Source organism: Aegilops tauschii, chromosome 4 (assembly GCF_002575655.3).
Source record: "Aegilops tauschii subsp. strangulata cultivar AL8/78 chromosome 4, Aet v6.0, whole genome shotgun sequence".
NCBI classification, from domain to species: domain Eukaryota; kingdom Viridiplantae; phylum Streptophyta; class Magnoliopsida; order Poales; family Poaceae; genus Aegilops; species Aegilops tauschii.
In genome coordinates, this window is record NC_053038.3 from 513,866,336 (window position 1) to 513,885,072 (window position 18,737).

The 18,737-nt window shown below is 51.4% G+C and overlaps 2 protein-coding genes across 2 annotated transcripts; one reads left to right on the top strand and one right to left on the bottom strand.

Annotated features, from left to right (window-relative positions):
• The first annotated feature begins 319 nt into the window (after window positions 1-319).
• Window positions 320-1,916, top strand: LOC109772785 (short-chain dehydrogenase TIC 32 B, chloroplastic-like). Its single transcript, XM_020331480.3, has 3 exons — window positions 320-1,044; window positions 1,160-1,376; window positions 1,508-1,916. The coding sequence occupies exons 1-3, from the start codon at window positions 449-451 to the stop codon at window positions 1,694-1,696; spliced, it is 1,002 nt and encodes a 333-aa protein (XP_020187069.1). The 5' UTR covers window positions 320-448; the 3' UTR covers window positions 1,697-1,916.
• Window positions 1,917-9,019: 7,103 nt separating this feature from the next.
• LOC109772786 (short-chain dehydrogenase TIC 32 B, chloroplastic) lies at window positions 9,020-11,462 on the bottom strand. The gene is made up of 4 exons (XM_020331481.4): window positions 11,406-11,462; window positions 9,928-11,057; window positions 9,600-9,816; window positions 9,020-9,419 (listed from the first exon to the last, which is right to left on the bottom strand). Exons 2-4 carry the CDS (start codon window positions 10,521-10,523, stop codon window positions 9,228-9,230), a joined length of 1,005 nt encoding a protein of 334 aa, XP_020187070.1. The 5' UTR covers window positions 10,524-11,057; window positions 11,406-11,462; the 3' UTR covers window positions 9,020-9,227.
• Between the last annotated feature and the right edge of the window lie 7,275 nt (window positions 11,463-18,737).

Below are 18,737 nucleotides of genomic sequence, written 5' to 3' on the forward strand. Positions count from 1 at the left end.
GAGCATGCATATAGCTAGGCTTTTGCATGAGAGCCCGCTTCCTTTATTTTTTCATGTCTCTTTTTTTTACATAGGCAAAATTGTCATGTAAGCAGACTATAAGCCCACTATTGTATTTGCTCTAATGAGCCCGTGCGTTTAAGCATTTTGGAATTCGCACGGTCGCAGCCCAGTCAATGCCATCAACTCGACGGGGAGAATAATTAAATTAGCCCCGTCTCCTTTCTGGAGCGTACTTTGCTTGGGCGCGGGCGAGCGAGGTCCCCGAGCTTTATATAAATGGGGGACGGCGCCATAACTTCCATCAGCTCCTCCCCATCGCCTAGCTCTCCTCTTCGGCAAGCTAGCGAGCTAGCTCCGCGGGTGTGCCCAGCGTCGATAAGAAGATAGACGTGCGCCGCGGACGCGGTGGCCGGCCAGTTGGTGTAGCGGAGAGTGGAGGCCGACGATGCTGCAGGCGGCCAGGTACCTGCTGGGCTCCCCGGGCGCCAGCGGGTTCGGCTCCAAGTCCACCGCCGAGGAGGTCACGGCCGCCTGCCCGGACCTCGGCTCGCTCACCGCCATCATCACCGGCGCCACGTCGGGGATAGGTGCGGAGACGGCGAGGGTGCTGGCCAAGCGCGGGGCGAGGGTGGTCATCCCGGCGCGGAGCGTCAAGGCGGCCGAGGACATGCGCGCGCGCATCCTTGGCGAGTGCCCCGGCGCCGACGTCCTCGTTCTGCACCTCGACCTCAGCTCGCTCGCCTCCGTCCGGGACTTCGCTCGCCGCTTCATCTCCCTCGGCCTGCCCCTCCACCTCCTCATCAACAACGCCGGCAAGTTCTCGCACGGCCAGCTCGCGCTGTCGGAGGACGGCGTCGAGATGACCTTCGCCACCAACTACCTCGGCCATTTCCTCCTCACGAAGCTCCTGCTGGGGAGGATGGTAGAGACGGCGGCGGCCACGGGAATGCAGGGCCGCATCGTGAACGTGTCGTCCAGCGTGCACGGTTGGTTCTCCGGCGATTGGGCCGACTACCTTCAGCTCGTCACCCGCCGCAAGATGTAAGCATCGCATCTTTCATCCCTGCTTCACCTAACGCTCATCGTTTGGCCATTGTTTAGCCGCCGCTGCTAGTAATTAACATTGGCATGTGCATGTGCACGTACGTGCGTACAGACCCTACGATGCTACGCAGGCCTACGCGGTGTCCAAGCTCGCCAATGTGCTGCATACCAAGGAGCTCGCCGCCCGCCTCCAGGAGATGGGCGCGGACGTGACGGTGAACTGCGTGCACCCGGGCATCGTCAGGACCCGCCTCAACCGCGACCGAGAGGGCCTCGTCACAGATCTCGCCTTCGTGCTGTTGTCCAAGCTGCTCAAGACCATCCCACAGGTCAGGTCACGATTAATCAACTGCTCCATGTCTCTCTCGCTGAGCTCTGTTTGTTCTGCGCCGCGCCGGAGGGGAAGGCGCCGCTAGCTCTCTCTCTCTCTCTCTTCTTGCTGACGTTGTGTCCCGTGCAGGCAGCGGCGACCACGTGCTACGCGGCGGTGCACCCAAGGCTGGCCGGCGTGTCCGGACGCTACTTGGCCGACTGCAACGAGGCTCTTCCATCGCCGGCCGCCGCAAGCCGCAGCGAGGCCGCGCGGCTATGGCAGGCTTCGGAGGACATGATCTGTGCCTCAAGCAGTCAACCGGACAAGAACATCTGAGTATCCGACTACTCTACTTCGTGTCCATCAACCGTGCAAACATATTCCTCTCTTGGTTTGTTCTGCTTCATGCCAGGAACGCAACATGCACATATACATATTTTAGTAGTAAGTAAGTAGTAGCCAATTAGTGATTGTGTCACAGAGTGATGAGCATCTGTAAGAAAGAGCTGGGACTGTGGGATCCATGTGTATTATATACAGCACAACTCATATCTTATTTGTATATACACTAGACTAGGGTTATTGACTTGTTGGTCGGTGACATGCAAGCAGATACACGTATACTATATTCCATTCGTATTATCCTGGTGACAGAAGGCTCCTCCTCCTAGCCGCCCCTCCCAACCCTAGCCGCCTCTCCTCCTCCTAGCCGCCCCTCCTCTTCCCTTCCTCGCCGCCGCCTGAGGCAACTGCGGGCAAGCCCGGGGCGCCAAGGATGGTGGCGGCGGGGTCTCGGTTGCCCTGCCTCCGCGTTGGGGACCCCGGATCTGGAGCGGCGGCTTCATTGGCAAGGCACGGCCGGCTAGCAGCCGTGCGGGTGGTGGATCTGGCGTCCCGGCCGCACGGGCGGCGGGATCTGGTGGTCGTTGGCGGCCGGCGGCGGCTTCTGCGGCGGTCGGTGCGCGCGATCTGGCGCCTCCCCCGTCCTGCCCTATTCGGCGTGCAGGCCAGCCTGGTCGGGCCGCGCTTCCTCTTGGTCGCCGGTTCTGCACAGGTGGCGCTGTTGGTCGCGGGGATCTAGTTCGGGCGAAATCCCTGCCCGGCCATGACCGGCCGCGCCGATGGCGACGCCTGAGGGCGTCGTTCCCCTCCTTGGAGGCGTTGGTATGGATTGATCTCCACACTTCCCCTTCCCCTAGGTCCCCCGGGCGAAAGCCCTAACTTTGTTGGGCGGTGGCGGCGTTCCCTTCTTGAAGGCGCCGCTTTGGGAACCTTGTGGTTGGGTGGCGCTCGTGGGTGGTGGGCGACGGCGGTAGTGCGGCCCTATCCTAGCATGGATTTATGTCTGTTGCTTGGAGATGGACTTGCGTAGGTGGAGGTCGTCGTCTGGCTCGTGGTGGCGTCAATGGCGAAGGACCTGCCAAGGCTCGCGTAGGTGGAGGTCGTCGTTTGGCGTCGTGGTGGCGTCGATGGCGGAGGACCTGCCAAGGTTGTCACATCAATTTGCTCTGAGGATGGACCAGCGGAAGATGGCGGCGACGACGACACATGTGAGTGCGTCGGACCGGTTTGAGCCCCGAACCCGGCAGATGGCTCAGTCGAGGCCTCCGGCTTTAGATGTTAGGCTTAGGTGAGAGGTCTGGGTATGTGGCCCAGCTTGCACCCCTTCATCATTTGGATAGGAGTAGCGGCAGGTGTTGCCAAGATGGCGGATTCAGGCATATTGTTGTTATACTTTGTAAGGTCCTTGAGAATAATCAATAAAATGGCTACATGCATCTCCCAGATGCAGAGTCCGGGGGTCATCCCCTTTTCTAAAAAAAATCGTATTATCCTGGTGGCCGGACTCCTGTATTCTGTCAGTGAGATTCGTTCCACTATGCACATATGCTCTGTCAGAGAAGTGAGACATGCCACAGTGTTTCATGCACGCACGCTCAGCAACATCTTCTACCTATCGTATCTATCTCAGTCGCGTGCAGAAGTACAAGGTGGTGATGGTACGTGCGTGCGTAAGTACGTGCATGGGCCAACATAACAGAAGCGCTCAATTGTCTCGTTCAATTGGACTCGTCGACCGGCCATTCCATATGCGCCCGATGCTTGGGACGGATGGACTCGTGGAATGATTGCGCCCGTCGCCGGCCGGCCGGCCGTTGTACGTCGCCGTGGAGATGCTGCAGAAGGAAGGGATGGCCTTGGCCGTTTTCCCTTGCGTTGGACGTTTCCCGGAACTAGCGAGGCCTCTGTGGGATGCATGGGTGCTCTGCTCCCTGTCTGTCTATCCGTGGATGACTGCCGGTGAAGGAACGGCGAGGAGACACTGGTTCTTCATTTCCTTTTCCTTTCTGATGATGATGATGATGCGATGGATGATAACGTGCTACCGTAAACGGGAAACGCGGTTCTCCGTGGGACACTGGGACAGGAACTAGTAGGCGTTGCTCCACTTCCATCAGAGAGGGCTTGGTGTCACGTTGGCATCCTTTTTCTGGGATGCCATCATTCGTTCAGATGATTGTGTCGCATGATTAGAAGAAGGTTCGTAACTAAATTTCAATTACTCCCTCTGTCCCATAATATAAAAGCATTTTTGACACTATACTGGTGTAAAAAACGCTCTTATATTATGAGACGGATGGAGTATTAAATTATTATTACACACAGCAACCGTTGTTACCGGAAAATTTCCATCATTGACCTCCAAGACATTTTGGGAATTTATTTAGAAAAACCGGGTGCGGGTTCCACATTTGGTTTAAAATTAATCCATACCAAAAAATTGTAATGTATTTCTGGTAAAAACCTCTTTCATTTGTATCGTCACATAATTTACAAAAAATGCATATGGCATAAGACATATTCTAACAGCTAGGTTCAAAAGTATTGGCTATCTATCTAATCTAAAATCACCTATACAAGATAAGATCAAGTCTTATTCTGGGTGTCAGCTCTTATAACATGACAGGATCTCGATTCCTTCTCCCAACTTAAACAGCTAACCACTGAAAATCATCTATTTTAGGACAAGCTACATAATACGGTTATGTGCATCAATTGTTGCAGAGACCGGGTGGCGGCGGGATCCCCCCAAGGTAGGCCCAGGACAAGGATATGGCCCAGTAGGCCCAAAAAGCCCGAGTCACCATTAGGAGAACCACTCGACCGAGGTTGTATCGCGAAGCCCATCCAACCGATGTGCACTACAATGTTCTTTCGACTAAAATGCGCATGGGGCATTGAAGACTAATGTTACCAACAACACAATCAAATCTAGTTATATCGTGAAACAATCAAGACATTGCTAACAACCAGAGCGTCGTTATTAGCATGTGGACATGCGCCCACTGTATCCTCTGCCATGTCACACCTATATAAGGCGAAGTCAAGGTAAATTCTAGACAAGCTCAATAGGTCCAGCAAGGTCGATGAGATCATACATTGTAGCCACATGGTAAATACGAGAGAGAACATCCAACAAGAGTAGGTGTTACTCCTAAGACAGGGCCACAAGGGACTGAATCTGGGTAAAGCTTTTACTATGTGAAATCCCGTACTTGGATCATCCCTGTACACTTTGCCTTCACAAGATCCCCAAATCATGAGTATTGCCACTAAATCCTCGCGACGTCAGGGTTGTCCCCCTTTTTCAAACACGAGCTACAGGAAAAAATATTCATTATTCACACATCAAGCTAAAAGGGCATAACAAGTTGGAAATGGGTGTTAGATTTCGTATTTAAATATTGCCGAAATCTCTACTTCAAATGAGTGACCAATGTTATCGACATAGAATTATGTAATTATATGTTGGCCACCAACAGTCGGTCTCCAGTACATTTGGGGATTAATCCGGCTGCGGGTTGCACATTCCGTTTTGAAATAATGCTATATGCCTCAACATACATTTTTTTGTAATTTATTTCTTGTAAGTCCTCTATTTTTTATTTATTGAATAAAAACACTGTCCGAAAAATAGCTAAAAAATAATTACATAATTTATTAAGGAAATCGCGTATGCATAAGGCATATTCTAACCGTTAGTTTTCGAAATGTTAGCTATACAATGTAAGAGCACATATATAAAAGATAAGATCAAGTCCTTATTTCGGGTGCCAGCTCTTATAAAATGGCATGATGTTGATTATTTCTCCCAGCTTAATATGTAAAAATTTATACTCATATTAAGCCAGGACTAAACTCATAACTGAAAAGCTTTACTAAAATTAGTACAAGTTATACCTTTGTGTTCAACATTCAATTCAAACAAAAGTATATATTGTGTTTAACTGAAGATAGACCTGCTATGCAGTCCCTTTTATCAAAATGCATGAAACCAATTGAGTGATGCTGTCCACTCACAAACAGGAAAAATAATGAAGAGAGTTGAGTGTAGACAAACCTGCATTGGCAAAAAGAAAAAGAAAGAAGAAAGAGTGTACACAAACCTGAAATCGAGTCCCTCGTTCCAAAATGCATGAAAGCAATTACAGGATCTGTGAGTGGTGCTGTGATTCCTGTCACTCGAGGGAGGGAGAGAGAGAGAGAGAGAGAGAGAGAGAGAGAGAGAGAGAGAGAGAGAGAGAGAGAGAGAGAGAGAGAGAGAGAGAGAGAGAGAGAGAGAGAGAGTTGACTGTGGATGTCTAGGTGTGCACGGCACACAGATTTCTGGCCCTTGACCAAGAGAGGCCCAGTGGCCAGTAGGAGCCATCGGCAGTGGCCATCAAAAAAGACTGCCCGTGGAACGCAATGGCGTCTGCTTTTTTTCCGAGGAAATCAAAGGCTATCTGATGACAGCCACTCAAACGGACGGATCAGTCACGAATGTGGCGGTTCCAGGCCCAGCCTCATCGTTGACCTGACCAGCCCACTTCATCCTGGATGAAAAATCGTGCACATTGCACAGGGGCAGAGACGAGTGGTTTATTACCACGAGACTTTGAAATGCATGCATGGCACACCGAGTGGCCACGGTGGTACTGGTACGTAAAAGCTGCCTACCGGAATTTGACGGCCACCTATGACGTCCTCTGCAATGAAGGTGCCACGACCACGAGGAGCCATCGCATGATTGAGCATGTCCAATATTCTTTTGCAACTGTTTGCACGTTATACTGCAAGAAATGGATGTGTCTAGGCTCGCAGTGCAATGATTACTAGTATCCTGTCAGTGCACAAGGTTGAATTGTAGCACTTGTAAATATCCTAATAGAGTATCGTTCCCAGTTGAGGAGGAGACGAGTGTTATTAGAGCCCGCACTTTGCAAATCCGGGCCCTCAAACGCCCGGGGACAGTGCCCGGTCACGCCTCAAATTAGCCACTCTGCATCCGGGTCTTTCGTATTTCAACCCTTAGATTCATACAAAGCATGCAAAAGAAATCGTACGTGCTACATACTACGTACTATTCAAACTAATCTTCGTCGTTGGAGATGTCCATGACGAGGTGCCGGGCCCCGGCTGGACGGGCGGGTAGGAGGGCTCCGGTTCATCCTCCTCCTGCTCGACCTCATCCATGTAGGCGAGCATCTCCGCCTCCTCTGCGGCCACTGACCTCCGCAGCCGACTCCGAGCGGAAGGAATCGAGGATGGCCTGCTGCTCCGCCTGTAGATCTGTGTCGCCAGCGCCCCCACATCCTCCTCCTCCGGCTCATCCTCATGCTCCTCTTCCTCAACCTCCTCCTCCTCCTCCTCGGGCTCCGGATCCATTCCATCCGGAGGTAGCCCCGTGGCGATCCGGGCTTTGTGCCTTGCCCGAATCTGCTCAAGGAGCTCGAGCCGGTGCTCCGGCGTTAGAAACGGCTTGCTCATCACCCGGCGGCGGCGGGAGGGGGGGCATGGCTACTAGACGGATGGGGGGGGGGGAGTGGAAAGTGGTGGCGGCGACAGACAGACGGAAGAAAATGTGGATAGTAGGGTTTCGGTGCCGCCAGTCGACTTAAATAGTCGGGCTATGCACAGTCCGAGGGAGGAGACGAGCATCAGGCCGCCGGGTTTCCGGGCGTTTTCGCGTGGTACCCCGTCGCTAGTCCGACGTGGCGGGCGTGCCCGGACGCGTCCGGGCGCACTCATATCCGCCCCATATTTGGGCTGGATATGAGGGGTGCCGGTCAGCCCGGGCGTTTGAAGCCCGTTTGAGGGGGGCCGTCTTGGTCGATAAATCGTGACCAGATAGCGACCAGGCGGCCTGCCCAGACGTATGAGGCGGGTTTGAGACGCCCGGCTGTAGATGCTCTTACGTCTTGTATTTTATGTTTCATAGGCGAGTTGCCCTTGAATCGTCAAATTTCCTAAGGAGGGAGGGAGGGAGGGAGGGAGGGAGGGAGAGAGAGAGAGAGAGAGAGAGAGAGAGAGAGATGTGCGAGTTGTTCCTGCTATCTACCTGTTGGAGTGAGGAAGAGCGTCCCAACCGTTTTGTTTTGCGATAGCATTCCGTTGGTAAATAAAAGGAACTCCATATTCGGGAAAAGGTGGAGCTGGGTTTCCCTCGCTTCACCAAATTGCACTACGGCCCAAGATCACTTCGTGAATTTAGCTTCCTGGATCAAAAGCGTTCGGGCTGGCTTCTCTCTCAAAATATTTAAAGTTAGGAGCTGCATAGATTCGGAACAGGCCCTCACTCCTGGGAGCGACAATCCATGGTAAATAATGGTTAATTTCTCCCTTTTAGCCCTCCTTCGAGGGTTGTCAATAGCACCCCCTCCATAACTCTCCCCTCTTTAGAAACGGCACCGTGACTCTGATGCCCCACCCCCACCCACCTCTCCTCCATAACTGCCGTCATTGTGTAAATATTGGGCCATTGGAGACGTAATGTTTGTGTAAGAAAAAGAGGAGTCAAACCACAATCCAAATTGTCCACCATCTAACTTTTAGGCATAAAGGCTGAAATTTCTCCTTCGAGCTCTTTTCACACCGATGATTTTTCGTGTCCAATTGTTTAAGCTCTTATAATGGCCAATATATACCCCTCTCGCAGCTGCCATGAAATTCTTAGGCTTCCTTCGATTCAACGGGTTTTCACAGGAATTTTGGAGGATTATAATCCTTGGTAAATTTTTTTATGTTGGTCATTTGATTCGTCGGCTTGAATCCCGTCTGAATTTTTTCTAAGAATTCATTTGTACCACATTTCATACAAAATCTAACATGTACCCGAAACCTCTTGCAAAAATTCTTTTGTTTTCCTGTAATGCAATTAAACTAACACAAATTATATAAAAACCAAATGGACATGCAATCGCAATTCTGCGTTTTTCTCTAAATGTGTTTTCACGATCCTGCGAATCAAAGAGGACCATAAATTTCCCTCAACAATCATCCGAAGACAGGAAGCAGCCGAGCCAAGGGAGAAAGCCCACGAGCGCAATCATGCGGCCGTCGATGCGTACGAGCGTAGCCCCTCCCGTGTCCAAAGCATCGGGCGCATATGGAACGCCCGGTCGACGAGTCCAATCGAACGAGACAATTCGGGCGCCCTGTTCGCCCATGCATGCATGCACGCACAGCACCATCGCCTCCCAGAGCGTGCGTGCGTGCGGCACTGTGGCATGTCTCACTTCTCTGACACCAACGGCGCGGGCTGCTACAGGACATATATGCACATCGGAATCTCACTGACAAAATACAGGAGTACATGCGTACATGCCACCGACCAAGTCAATCAACCTCTAGTCTACTAGTATATGGTATAATACACATGGATCTCGCAGTTCCAGCTCTTTCTTACAGAAACACGATCACTAATTGGCTACTGCTACTACTAAAATATGTATATATGCATGCTACATCCTGGCATGAAGTCAGACCAACCAAGAGGGGAATATGTTTACACGGTTGATGGACACAAAGTAGAGTAGTCGGATACTCAGATGATGTTCCTGTCCGGTTGACTGCTTGAGGCACAGATCATGTCCTCCGACGACTGCCAGAGCCGCGCGGCCTCGCTGCGGCTTGCGGCGGCCGACGACGTGAGCGCCTCGTTGCAGTCGGCCAAGTAGCGGCCGGACACGCCGGCCATCCTTGGGTGCACCGCCGCGTAGCACGTGGTCGCCGCAGCCTGCACGCCAAAGGGTACGTCAGTAAGAAGCGGCGGGGCATTAACTGCCAAAAAGCAGGCCCTCCGGCGCGGCGCGAACAGAGACGTATGCATGGCTCGGGGCCCGCCCCACACATGGAGCTAGCTAGGGCCGGGTTTAATTAGGGGGAGATGAGGTGGGCGGCACCGTAGATTAATCACCTGTGGGATGGTCTTGAGCAGCTTGGAGAGCAGCACGAAGACGAGATCTGTGACGAGGCCTTCGCGGTCGCGGTTGAGGCGCGTCCTGACGATGCCGGGGTGCACGCAGTTCACCGTCACGTCCGCGCCCATCTCCTGGAGGCGGGCGGCGAGCTCCTTGGTGTGCAGCACATTGGCAAGCTTGGACACCGCGTACGCCTGCGTCGCGTCGTAGGGTCTGTACGCACGTACGTGCACATGCAAATGCCAAGGTTAATTAACTAGTGGCGCGTTAGGTGAAACATCGATTAGTTAACGAGAGGAGAGATGGGAAAGATGCGATGCTTACATCTTGCGGCGTGTGACGAGCTGGAGGTAGTCGGCCCAGTCGCCGGAGAACCAGCCGTGCACGCTGGAGGACACGTTCACGATGCGGCCCTGCACCCCCGTGGCCGCCGCCGTCTCTACCATCCTCCCCAGCAGCAGCTTCGTCAGGAGGAAATGGCCGAGGTAGTTGGTGGCGAAGGTCATCTCCACGCCGTCCTCGGACAGCGCGAGCTGGCCGTGCGAGAACTTGCCGGCGTTGTTGATGAGGAGGTGGAGGGGCAGGCCGAGGGAGAGGAAGCGGCGGGCGAAGGCACGGACGGATGCGAGCGAGCTGAGGTCGAGGTGCAGCACGAGGACGTCGGCGCCGGGGCACTCTGCCAGGATTCGCGCGCGCATGTCCTCGGCCGCCTTGACGCTCCGCGCCGGGATGACCACCCTCGCCCCGCGCTTGGCCAACACCCGCGCCGTCTCCGCCCCGATCCCCGACGTGGCGCCTGTGATGATGGCCGTGAGCGAGCCGAGGTCGGGGCACGCCGCCGTGACCTCCTCGGCGGTGGACTTGGAGCCGAACCCGCTGGCGCCCGGGGAGCCCAGCAGGTACCTGGCCGCCTGCAGCATCTTCGGCCTCCACTCTCGGCTACCCCGACCGGCCGGCCACCGCGTCCGCGCCGCACGTCTATCTTCTTGATCGACGCTCGGCGCGGCCGCGGAGCTAGCTCGCTAGCTTGCGAGAGAGGAGAGCTAGGTGATGTGGAGGAGCTGAGGAAGTTATGGCGCCAGCCGGACTGCATTTATACAGAGCTCGGGGACCTCGCCCGCGCCGGGACAGGACCGGGGCGATCCTAAAAATAATCTACACTACGCCCGGGGAAGTACACTGCGGAAAGGCAAGGGGACGACGGGGCTAATTGATCGCATTGACCGTGCGAATCAAGGAGCGACCGACCCCGGGTCCGAAGGACGGAAAAACTAGCCGACGTCCGTGCGCGCGTGGCCGGCGACTGCCATCTCGGCCGACCGGCGCCGCCCAGCTAGCCGCGACAGCAAGGATCGTTGGCCTCGCCGCCGTTTCCTGGCGTGGCATTATTGCTGTCGAATTTCATTTCAGTTGACGGCAGAGGTCGCTAGCAGACCTGCATCCTGCCGGTGAACCTGTTAAGCTTCATGCACTAGCCAACGCAACCAAAAGTCCGAACTGATGGAAAGGGCTAGTGCAGTTCACATATAATGTAACACCCCCTCTCACGTGTGACGGGGAAGACAAGTCAACACGTGTAACCGGAAGAGAGCGACGGAGCGCGAAACTCACGTATGACTCAAGAGGCCTATACGTGGACACAAAGGGGGGCAACAGCAATTTTTAGATAAATTGCGCGAATCAGGACTTGAACTCAAGACCTTAGCTCCGATACCATGTTAAGCTTCATGCACTAGCCAACGCAACCAAAAGTCCGAACTGATGGAAAAAGCTAGTGCAGTCCACATATAATGTAACAGAACCAAGCCAGGATGGCCAGTCGTAATGGCGGAGTGGATAAGGGCGCAGGCTCATCGACCGGTCATGCATTGCATAGCAACACCTCCCTTTGTCGTTTGGTCTGTGTGTGGTCGGTGGGTCTCGGCTTAATTTTTTTTAAAGCTAAAACGCCAGTTGGCTCTTTATTCATTTGGCGCTAGCATGTCTGACTGTAATGAATCAGCCAGCCACCCAGGAATTGTCTCATACGTAAGTAAAGATACAGAAAGGTCTAACGATTGTCTAGCTACCCGGTGAGCCACCGTATTACATCGCCGGCTGATGAACCGTAGCCTGAATCCCTGGAAAAAAGTACTCAACACTTCATCTCTCCGAAAAGATGATAACATGAAGATTTCTGCGTAGTCTCCCACAGCCGTATTACTTCCTGGTAATCTTTTTTGACTTCAACTCGGTGTAGACCCATATCATGTGCCATGGAAAAGCGCGTCTCTGCAGGCAAGCAGTTCAAGAGTCAACGGATCAATCATCCCGTCGTACTTTGAGCCTCCCGCTCTCAGATAATGCCCACGGTGATCACGGGCAACAAAACCCGTTCCTCCTCGCACCCGTGCCGAGTGTCTAGCTCCATCCGTGTTGATTTTAACCCAACCCTCTTCCGGTCGCTGCCATCTTGGGAGGGCAGCGGCCCGGATCTTTTCTGTAGCTGGGATCTCCAGAGCTCGCACTATCTCTTCAATGATGATCATGGATTGCAGCAGTTGATACTCATGTTCTCCATGTGTATATCTGTTCCTTGAGTGCCACACCGCCCACATCACCGTGACTATAATAGCAGCCTCTTCCTTCTTGAACAGTTTATGATCAAGTAGATCACTTGTCCATGTCGCTGGGTTCAGCCTCGGGATTCGAATATCAAAGAACCTTTCGGCCGCCTCCCAGAATCACATGTTTGGTTAGATCAACACCAATCGAACCATCAGAATATTGCCCCTCAAATTATGAGGAGCCACCCGAACCCTGAAATTTATCTCCTCGAATTCAAATTATGAACAACCATTTCACCGAAAATTCAAATTTCAAATTGGATTAAAACCATAAAGTGCATACTTATACATAGTAGTTCGTAACACAATGTGATATGTCAAAATTAAAGTTGATAACAATTAACTTTAGAGATAAATTAAACCTAATACAGGCTACATTTTCGCTAAAAGAAACACTAGTCGGAGTTAGGGTCGAGGTTTATAACCGATGGACTTCCTGAGACCAAAGCCTCGCCTTCGTGTGCGCCCCTACGCATCTTCGGTCACCGACGTCGAGATTCGTGACAACAAGCGGCAGCGGCGATGCCCGACGCTTGGCTGCGACCTGGGCCTCAGCGGCGGGTTGCTCCGCCACCGCCCACAGGATGGCGACGATGGCCGGGACGTCCTCAATGTCGACTTGCTCGCCAACGAGCTACGCTGTCAGCAACGGTGTGCTCATCCTGCACCCATGGTTGGAGGGGCACCACTACGCCGCCGCCGTTCACTTTGGTGTTGGTGTTTGGCACCTCCACCCCTTCCTCTTCCTCCTCCTATGATTTCATGTCGACATGGGGCTGATGGTGTTGGCATGAGTAGACATAGCAGTGTGTGCAGAGCAGCCTCACCATGGTGATGGATGAAATTCGGGCAACGAAGGTGATGAATCAACGTCGGTGGTTCCATCGGGTGATAACGGTAGCGAATGGGGGGAGGCCTTGGTGATTTCAGGTGGTGACTATTGGGAAAATGGGCGGCAAGGAGGGAAGTGATAGGTTTTGGGTGAGGCGCCGGTACAATTCATAGCGGTGAAAGGTCAATCAACCACCTCGTCGGGAGTTCTTTTCATTTTTCCAACTGCAGGAAGAGCTACCGTGTGATTTGAGGAGACGTTGTATGGCTCTCTTATTTTATATGAAAGGGGGACCTTTTGAGAGTTAATTCCTTAATGTTTTGAGAGGTATTAGGTTTGAGGCTTCGTTTGGTTTTAACAACATAGAATATGCCAATCTGAGAATCTGGATAGAGATGCTGTTATTTTTTTTAAAAAAAATGACACTCATGACACTCTTACTAACTCTAAAAGAGCATGATTGTTCCACTGTCCTGAAAACTAGAATATACCATAATGTTTACAAACATTGGTTTTTATTGTAGCCTCTCTGGTTAAAAAAAACTACAAAACATAATTTTTGGGAATTTTGTATACAAATTTTGAAGTATTCTACTTGTTATTATCTTTTTACATAGATCTTATTATTTGGTTTGTCAAACTAAAACACAAAATTCTCTTTCTGTGCGAGGTGATGTTCTCGTCAATAGCAAGTCGTCCATCATGATTTCTTTAATATTGAAGTTTCACAATTTTTGTATTCAGTAGTGCAGTACTGTAGTTCGATTGCTCGAAATACTACTCCCTACATCCCATAATATAAAAGTGTTTTTGACAATAGAGTAGGGAGAGAGTATACTTTTGTAGTAACTCTATGGATTTTTTTTTGCTTTCCTCATGTGGCGCAACTAAATAATTTCTATTAAAGATTCTAGTTTTTAAAATTTCCTGTAAGATGCAATATGGCACGAGACCTCCAATCCTCATGTCCTGTTATGTGCTTTAAGAAATATATTTGGTGTAGCTAGCTTCACACATTTGTGCCTCTCCAAAACCTTGGTGTTGTCCACATCACCAAAAACGGGCTCCCAATACATGTTTAAGACGCCAACCTAGAATTTTCTAAATACAGGTGATGAATTATGAATCACTGTCTACATTTCTCCATGAGCTTAAACTTTTGGATGAAGTAGTTGGGCATACAGTTATACACGCCATTTAGAGCCAAGAAATATTGGGTTTAAGAACACAATAAAAACACTACTCCCTCTGCAACAAAATTGGGACATTTTTTTAGCCAACTACACATAAAAAATAACTTATACTCCCTCCGTCCGAAAAAGCTTGTATCTCAAATGGATGTATCTAGCACTACAAGTTTTATCGGACGGAGGGAGTATTTCGTTATAGATAGAGTATATATTATAGACTACTTTCTTTTGTCCTCGTTTAGTTGTGAGGTAAACTTTTCTAGGTCAGTTCGGTGTTTATGATTAACTATAATTAGCACATACTCTCAAGGAGGACTTGATTTAATCAACCGCCCAAGTACAACAACCGTACATGGTTTAACTATTTTCAGTTTCATGTTGCACTGCGTCCTTTATGACTTTATGTGTCTTTTCAGCTGTGTCATGTCGGTATTTATGTGACTTATACTTTAATCTTTATTATATGAATGAGACACATATTATCATGAAAAAAAAACGTCCTTTACGACTTAGGGCCAGCGCGCAAGGTCGTTTTATTCCTGTTCCCGAACCTTTGATCGCCGGTTCTATGACAGGGCCAGCTACGTACGATGCAGCAAAGCCAGCAAGTCGATCCCTGAAAAACTTGTGGCAGGGAAGCTAGCGATCGAGTGAAGGACGACGCAGGCCGTAGAGCCAGCCGCCTGCAGTGCCATCACTCTGTGGTGGGCATGCCCTGCGCCCCAGCTGCGCGTTCCACATTGGTGCATGCGCGCAGACATACGCTGGACCGGTCGATCGGTCAATCGCCATTAAAGTCGATCGAGCTAGCTTTAGCTAGCCAGGCATAGCTTCCGCAATTCGTAATCTATGCACCAAGGTCAACCGCCCTGCACTCTACTACTCGGATGGATACGCACGCTGCTCTACTGTGGATCTCCTTGTCGGAAGTGGGAACGCACGTAAATCCGCCTGCGGCTCCCTGCATGCTGCCGCGCTGTTGCGATCGACCGACACATGCGTCGCAGCAGGTCGCACTGCACGCATGCATGCAGTCCACCCTCCTACTCGTGATTCATGGTGGCCGGTGTAGGGCGTGCGGCCGCTCTGCTCCTCAGCTCGTGCTATCCCTGCTCGGCCTGTGGACGCTCGTGTGATGGATGGGACGAGACGCCGGCACGCATGGGGGGAAACAGGCAGCCTGGGAATACAGTACTACGTACCGTACGTAGGCGTACTTGACGTGCATGGTCTCCACAATGGCCGAGCCAAGCACTCGCACCAGTCGTGCGTACTGGGAGAGTACATCTTGTGTCCAGAACTATGCGCGCGTGTCATGGGACAAAGGTGGCCGTCCGGTCTCGATCCATCCCGTCGGTCGCAAAGTGCAGCCGATCGATCTCCTCTTGCTAAACTGCAGGAGTGGAGATAGAGCCAGCTCGGGGGACAAGGCCACACGGCCTGCGTCTGGGTATGCTTGAGATCTGATGTGATCCGATCGAAGTCGAAGCTCCCCAACTTCCATGCTCAAACAGAGAAAGGAGAGGACCGGAGATCGAGCATGCACCTGCGCACCTACCCGCTGTTTACCTGTCCACTCTAGCTCTTCTTAGCCCATGCTTTTCTGCAGTTAAAACTCCTCGTACATCGCGACGATCCTACAGTAGCAGCTAGCTTTTTCAGACTATTCACTGCTCAACTACTGCCGCCGCGCTAGTAAATCCAACCTTTAATATCTCGACAGGTTGTGCTGTACTACGTGTTGAAGATCTGAAACGTGCTGTATTACGGGGTGTTTGGTTTCAGAGACTTTTTTGTGTTGGGACTAAAAAAAATCCCTAAAAATCCTAGCAAACCAAACAGCGGGACTTTTTTAGGATTTTTTGCTAAAAGTCCTTAGAAGCACCTTCTTGAGAGTCTTTTTCAAAAAGTTCTAGGCACTAGAAAAAGTCTTAGGACTAGAGAACCAAACACCACCTACGTGTTGTGGAGTATGTAGTCTTCAAAATGGCCAGAGGCGAACGCTAAGGTGCATATCTGATCAGCAGGGTCTGTCCAAGGGCACATCGATCTGCACCATCCGATCCCATGGATCAACTTGTGATCAGAGCAGCAGGAGAATAATAACTACGGCAGGCCTGGTCGATGCTGTGCTGACGATCAAGGCAGGGATCGTGGCAGCAGGTTAATCAATCAATGCTACTGTATGCTTGTTGTTAAGAAAAGACAGACAGGTTTCGACACGGGCATTAAATTAAAAGCGAGACAACGGCAACCGAGGGAGGGAAAGAGGAAAGAGGACCGGGCCGGATGCATGAGAGCAGGCCGGTGAAGTGATGCGCCTGCTTTCACTAGCAACAGTCTAGAGACGGTAAGAAAAATCTACACTGCCTTAAGATGCTTTCACTAGCAGGCCGGTGCACCCGCCGGAGGGGTTGAAGAGGGGCCTTAGAAGGACTCGGGCCAGCGGAGCGGAGCACGTTGACCCCTGAAGAGAGCGAGATGGAAGCAGTGCTACCGGTCGGTCAAAGAGCAACATGCATGCATGTGAGGGTGTAGGCGTCCAGTTTGGCTAATGGATCGAGACTGATCCATGCCCGTTTCGGTGCGGAACACAAGTACGTACGTATCCAGCGATCGCTCACACACCGCCTAAATGCCATGTTCCCTTGTTCCCGCGCGCTTTATTAGTGATCGGTCGATGAGTGACCCCGCATGCCACATGCACGATCTAGGAGTAAAAGCGATGCACTATCAGGCAGATAAATACGTAATATGGGAGAACTGTATGGAGCTTTACGACGTGATAAGTAATTATCGTCTCAGTTCTCACCATATGCATGTGTGATGGACTGATGGTAATAGCAGGTGGTCAATAGTCAATTCCTTGGGACGGTCAACGTACACAGGTGCATGGAACTCAGTGACACTTGTTTTTGTTTAGCGAGCGTACGTGCACTATTCCACTAAACTAATCCTCAGGACATGATGTCGCCCACAGCTTGGACACGGCACGGCGGACCAAAAGTCTGGTGACGTCGCCTCACCACGTACCATGTGACCATGTCCCGTCTATCTCCTCGACCGTGCGTGCTTGGGTACTCGTGCCTTCTCTTGGGATGCGGACATGAGCTAGCGGATGAGGAAGAAGGCCGTAGGAGTAGGACCCGGCACCATGAAGGAGAGGTTCCATCCTGCCTGCTGGCCGCTGCCTATCCCCTCCCTTCCGCCCCGGCCCCGGCCCCGGCTTTCGGCCGGGGACGTCGCCGCCTTGCCGCCGTGTGCCATGCATGCAGCATGCGTACGCACCGTTCGTGTGCTAGCTCGCTGTTGCCACACAGCGCCAGCATGCACATGCATGCAGCCCATGTCCATCGGTCTATCGCCAACTTCTTTACGCTGTTGCGCCTGCATGCACGGGCGTCGTCCTCGACATGCATGGATCGGCCACCTTGTCGGCATGGCGCGTCGCAGTTTCCGCACGAGGGGTTTCACTCACTGTTTGCAACCCTGCGCGGTCGGATGCAGTGCAACCCATGAATGCAGGTTTACCATCCACAGCCGAGACACACAGTACGCACCCATGCAACGCTGCAGCTACTGCCGAGTGCACACCTAGCTAAGCTTGCAGTAGAGTAGCTAGGCGTTTGACGTTTCTCGCCAGCTTTCGAGGATTAGGTTGATCAAATACACAAGGATAATCAACTACTGATAGTAGAAGTAGGGATTACATGTGCATCACCGACTGCCGATCCTTGCTCATGACAGAGAAAGAACACGGTGCGTGCGTGCATGGAACTAGGTAGCACATGCATACTTTGAAGCGCACTTGTCAAATCAAGAGCGGTGATCTCCATGCCCTTGTCGTCTTCGCTTGGACTCGCACACAGTTAAACAACTGCTCCTGTGTTTGGGATTACTTGGACACATCGAACTACTAGCTCCTAGTTGTAGCATCATGTTACATTCGTCACTCGAGAATGAATAATTAAAATCGCCTCTACTCCGGTCAAAGGAGCAAAGATCTTGGGATTCTTTCAATCAAGAGATCCCCATGCACTTGACACCTAGAGAGTAGCTCTCTAGATCAAGTACATTATTGACCATGCCTTGACAAAATGGGTAGGGTTTCAGAAGGCACCTAAGACTTGTTCTGTAAGTAGACTGTTAAAGATTGTACGACAAGTTTTAACACACACAAACATAACGAAAGACGTGTGTTTTTTCGAGGGAGTGCTTTTCAATTTGTAATTTACTCAGCTACCAGCTCGTAAATTAAATTTCATATAATTCAATCAACAACATGCGTTTGTCAACTGTCATCCCATCAATACTCAGATTAGTAATTAACGAGCAAGCAAAGTGCATGCATTGCAGCGTCACATGCAATGCTATCACCTAGCTTGGCCGGCAATGCATGGCGCATCAGAAGCCACAACCTTCTCTAGCCGCTAGCTAGTCACTGTTCAACATGATGTTTCTGCTGTTCAGCATTTGATCCCTTCTAAATCATCGTGACAATTATTG

Coding starts and splice junctions, on each gene's coding strand:
- LOC109772785 (XM_020331480.3), top strand. CDS start 449: ATGCTGCAGGCGGCCAGGTACCTGCTGGGCTCCCCGGGCGCCAGCGGG. Junction 1,045..1,159: donor CTCGTCACCCGCCGCAAGAT/GTAAGCATCGCA, acceptor ACGTGCGTACAG/ACCCTACGATGCTACGCAGG. Junction 1,377..1,507: donor TGCTCAAGACCATCCCACAG/GTCAGGTCACGA, acceptor TGTCCCGTGCAG/GCAGCGGCGACCACGTGCTA.
- LOC109772786 (XM_020331481.4), bottom strand. CDS start 10,523: ATGCTGCAGGCGGCCAGGTACCTGCTGGGCTCCCCGGGCGCCAGCGGG. Junction 9,817..9,927: donor CTCGTCACACGCCGCAAGAT/GTAAGCATCGCA, acceptor ACGTGCGTACAG/ACCCTACGACGCGACGCAGG. Junction 9,420..9,599: donor TGCTCAAGACCATCCCACAG/GTGATTAATCTA, acceptor TTTGGCGTGCAG/GCTGCGGCGACCACGTGCTA.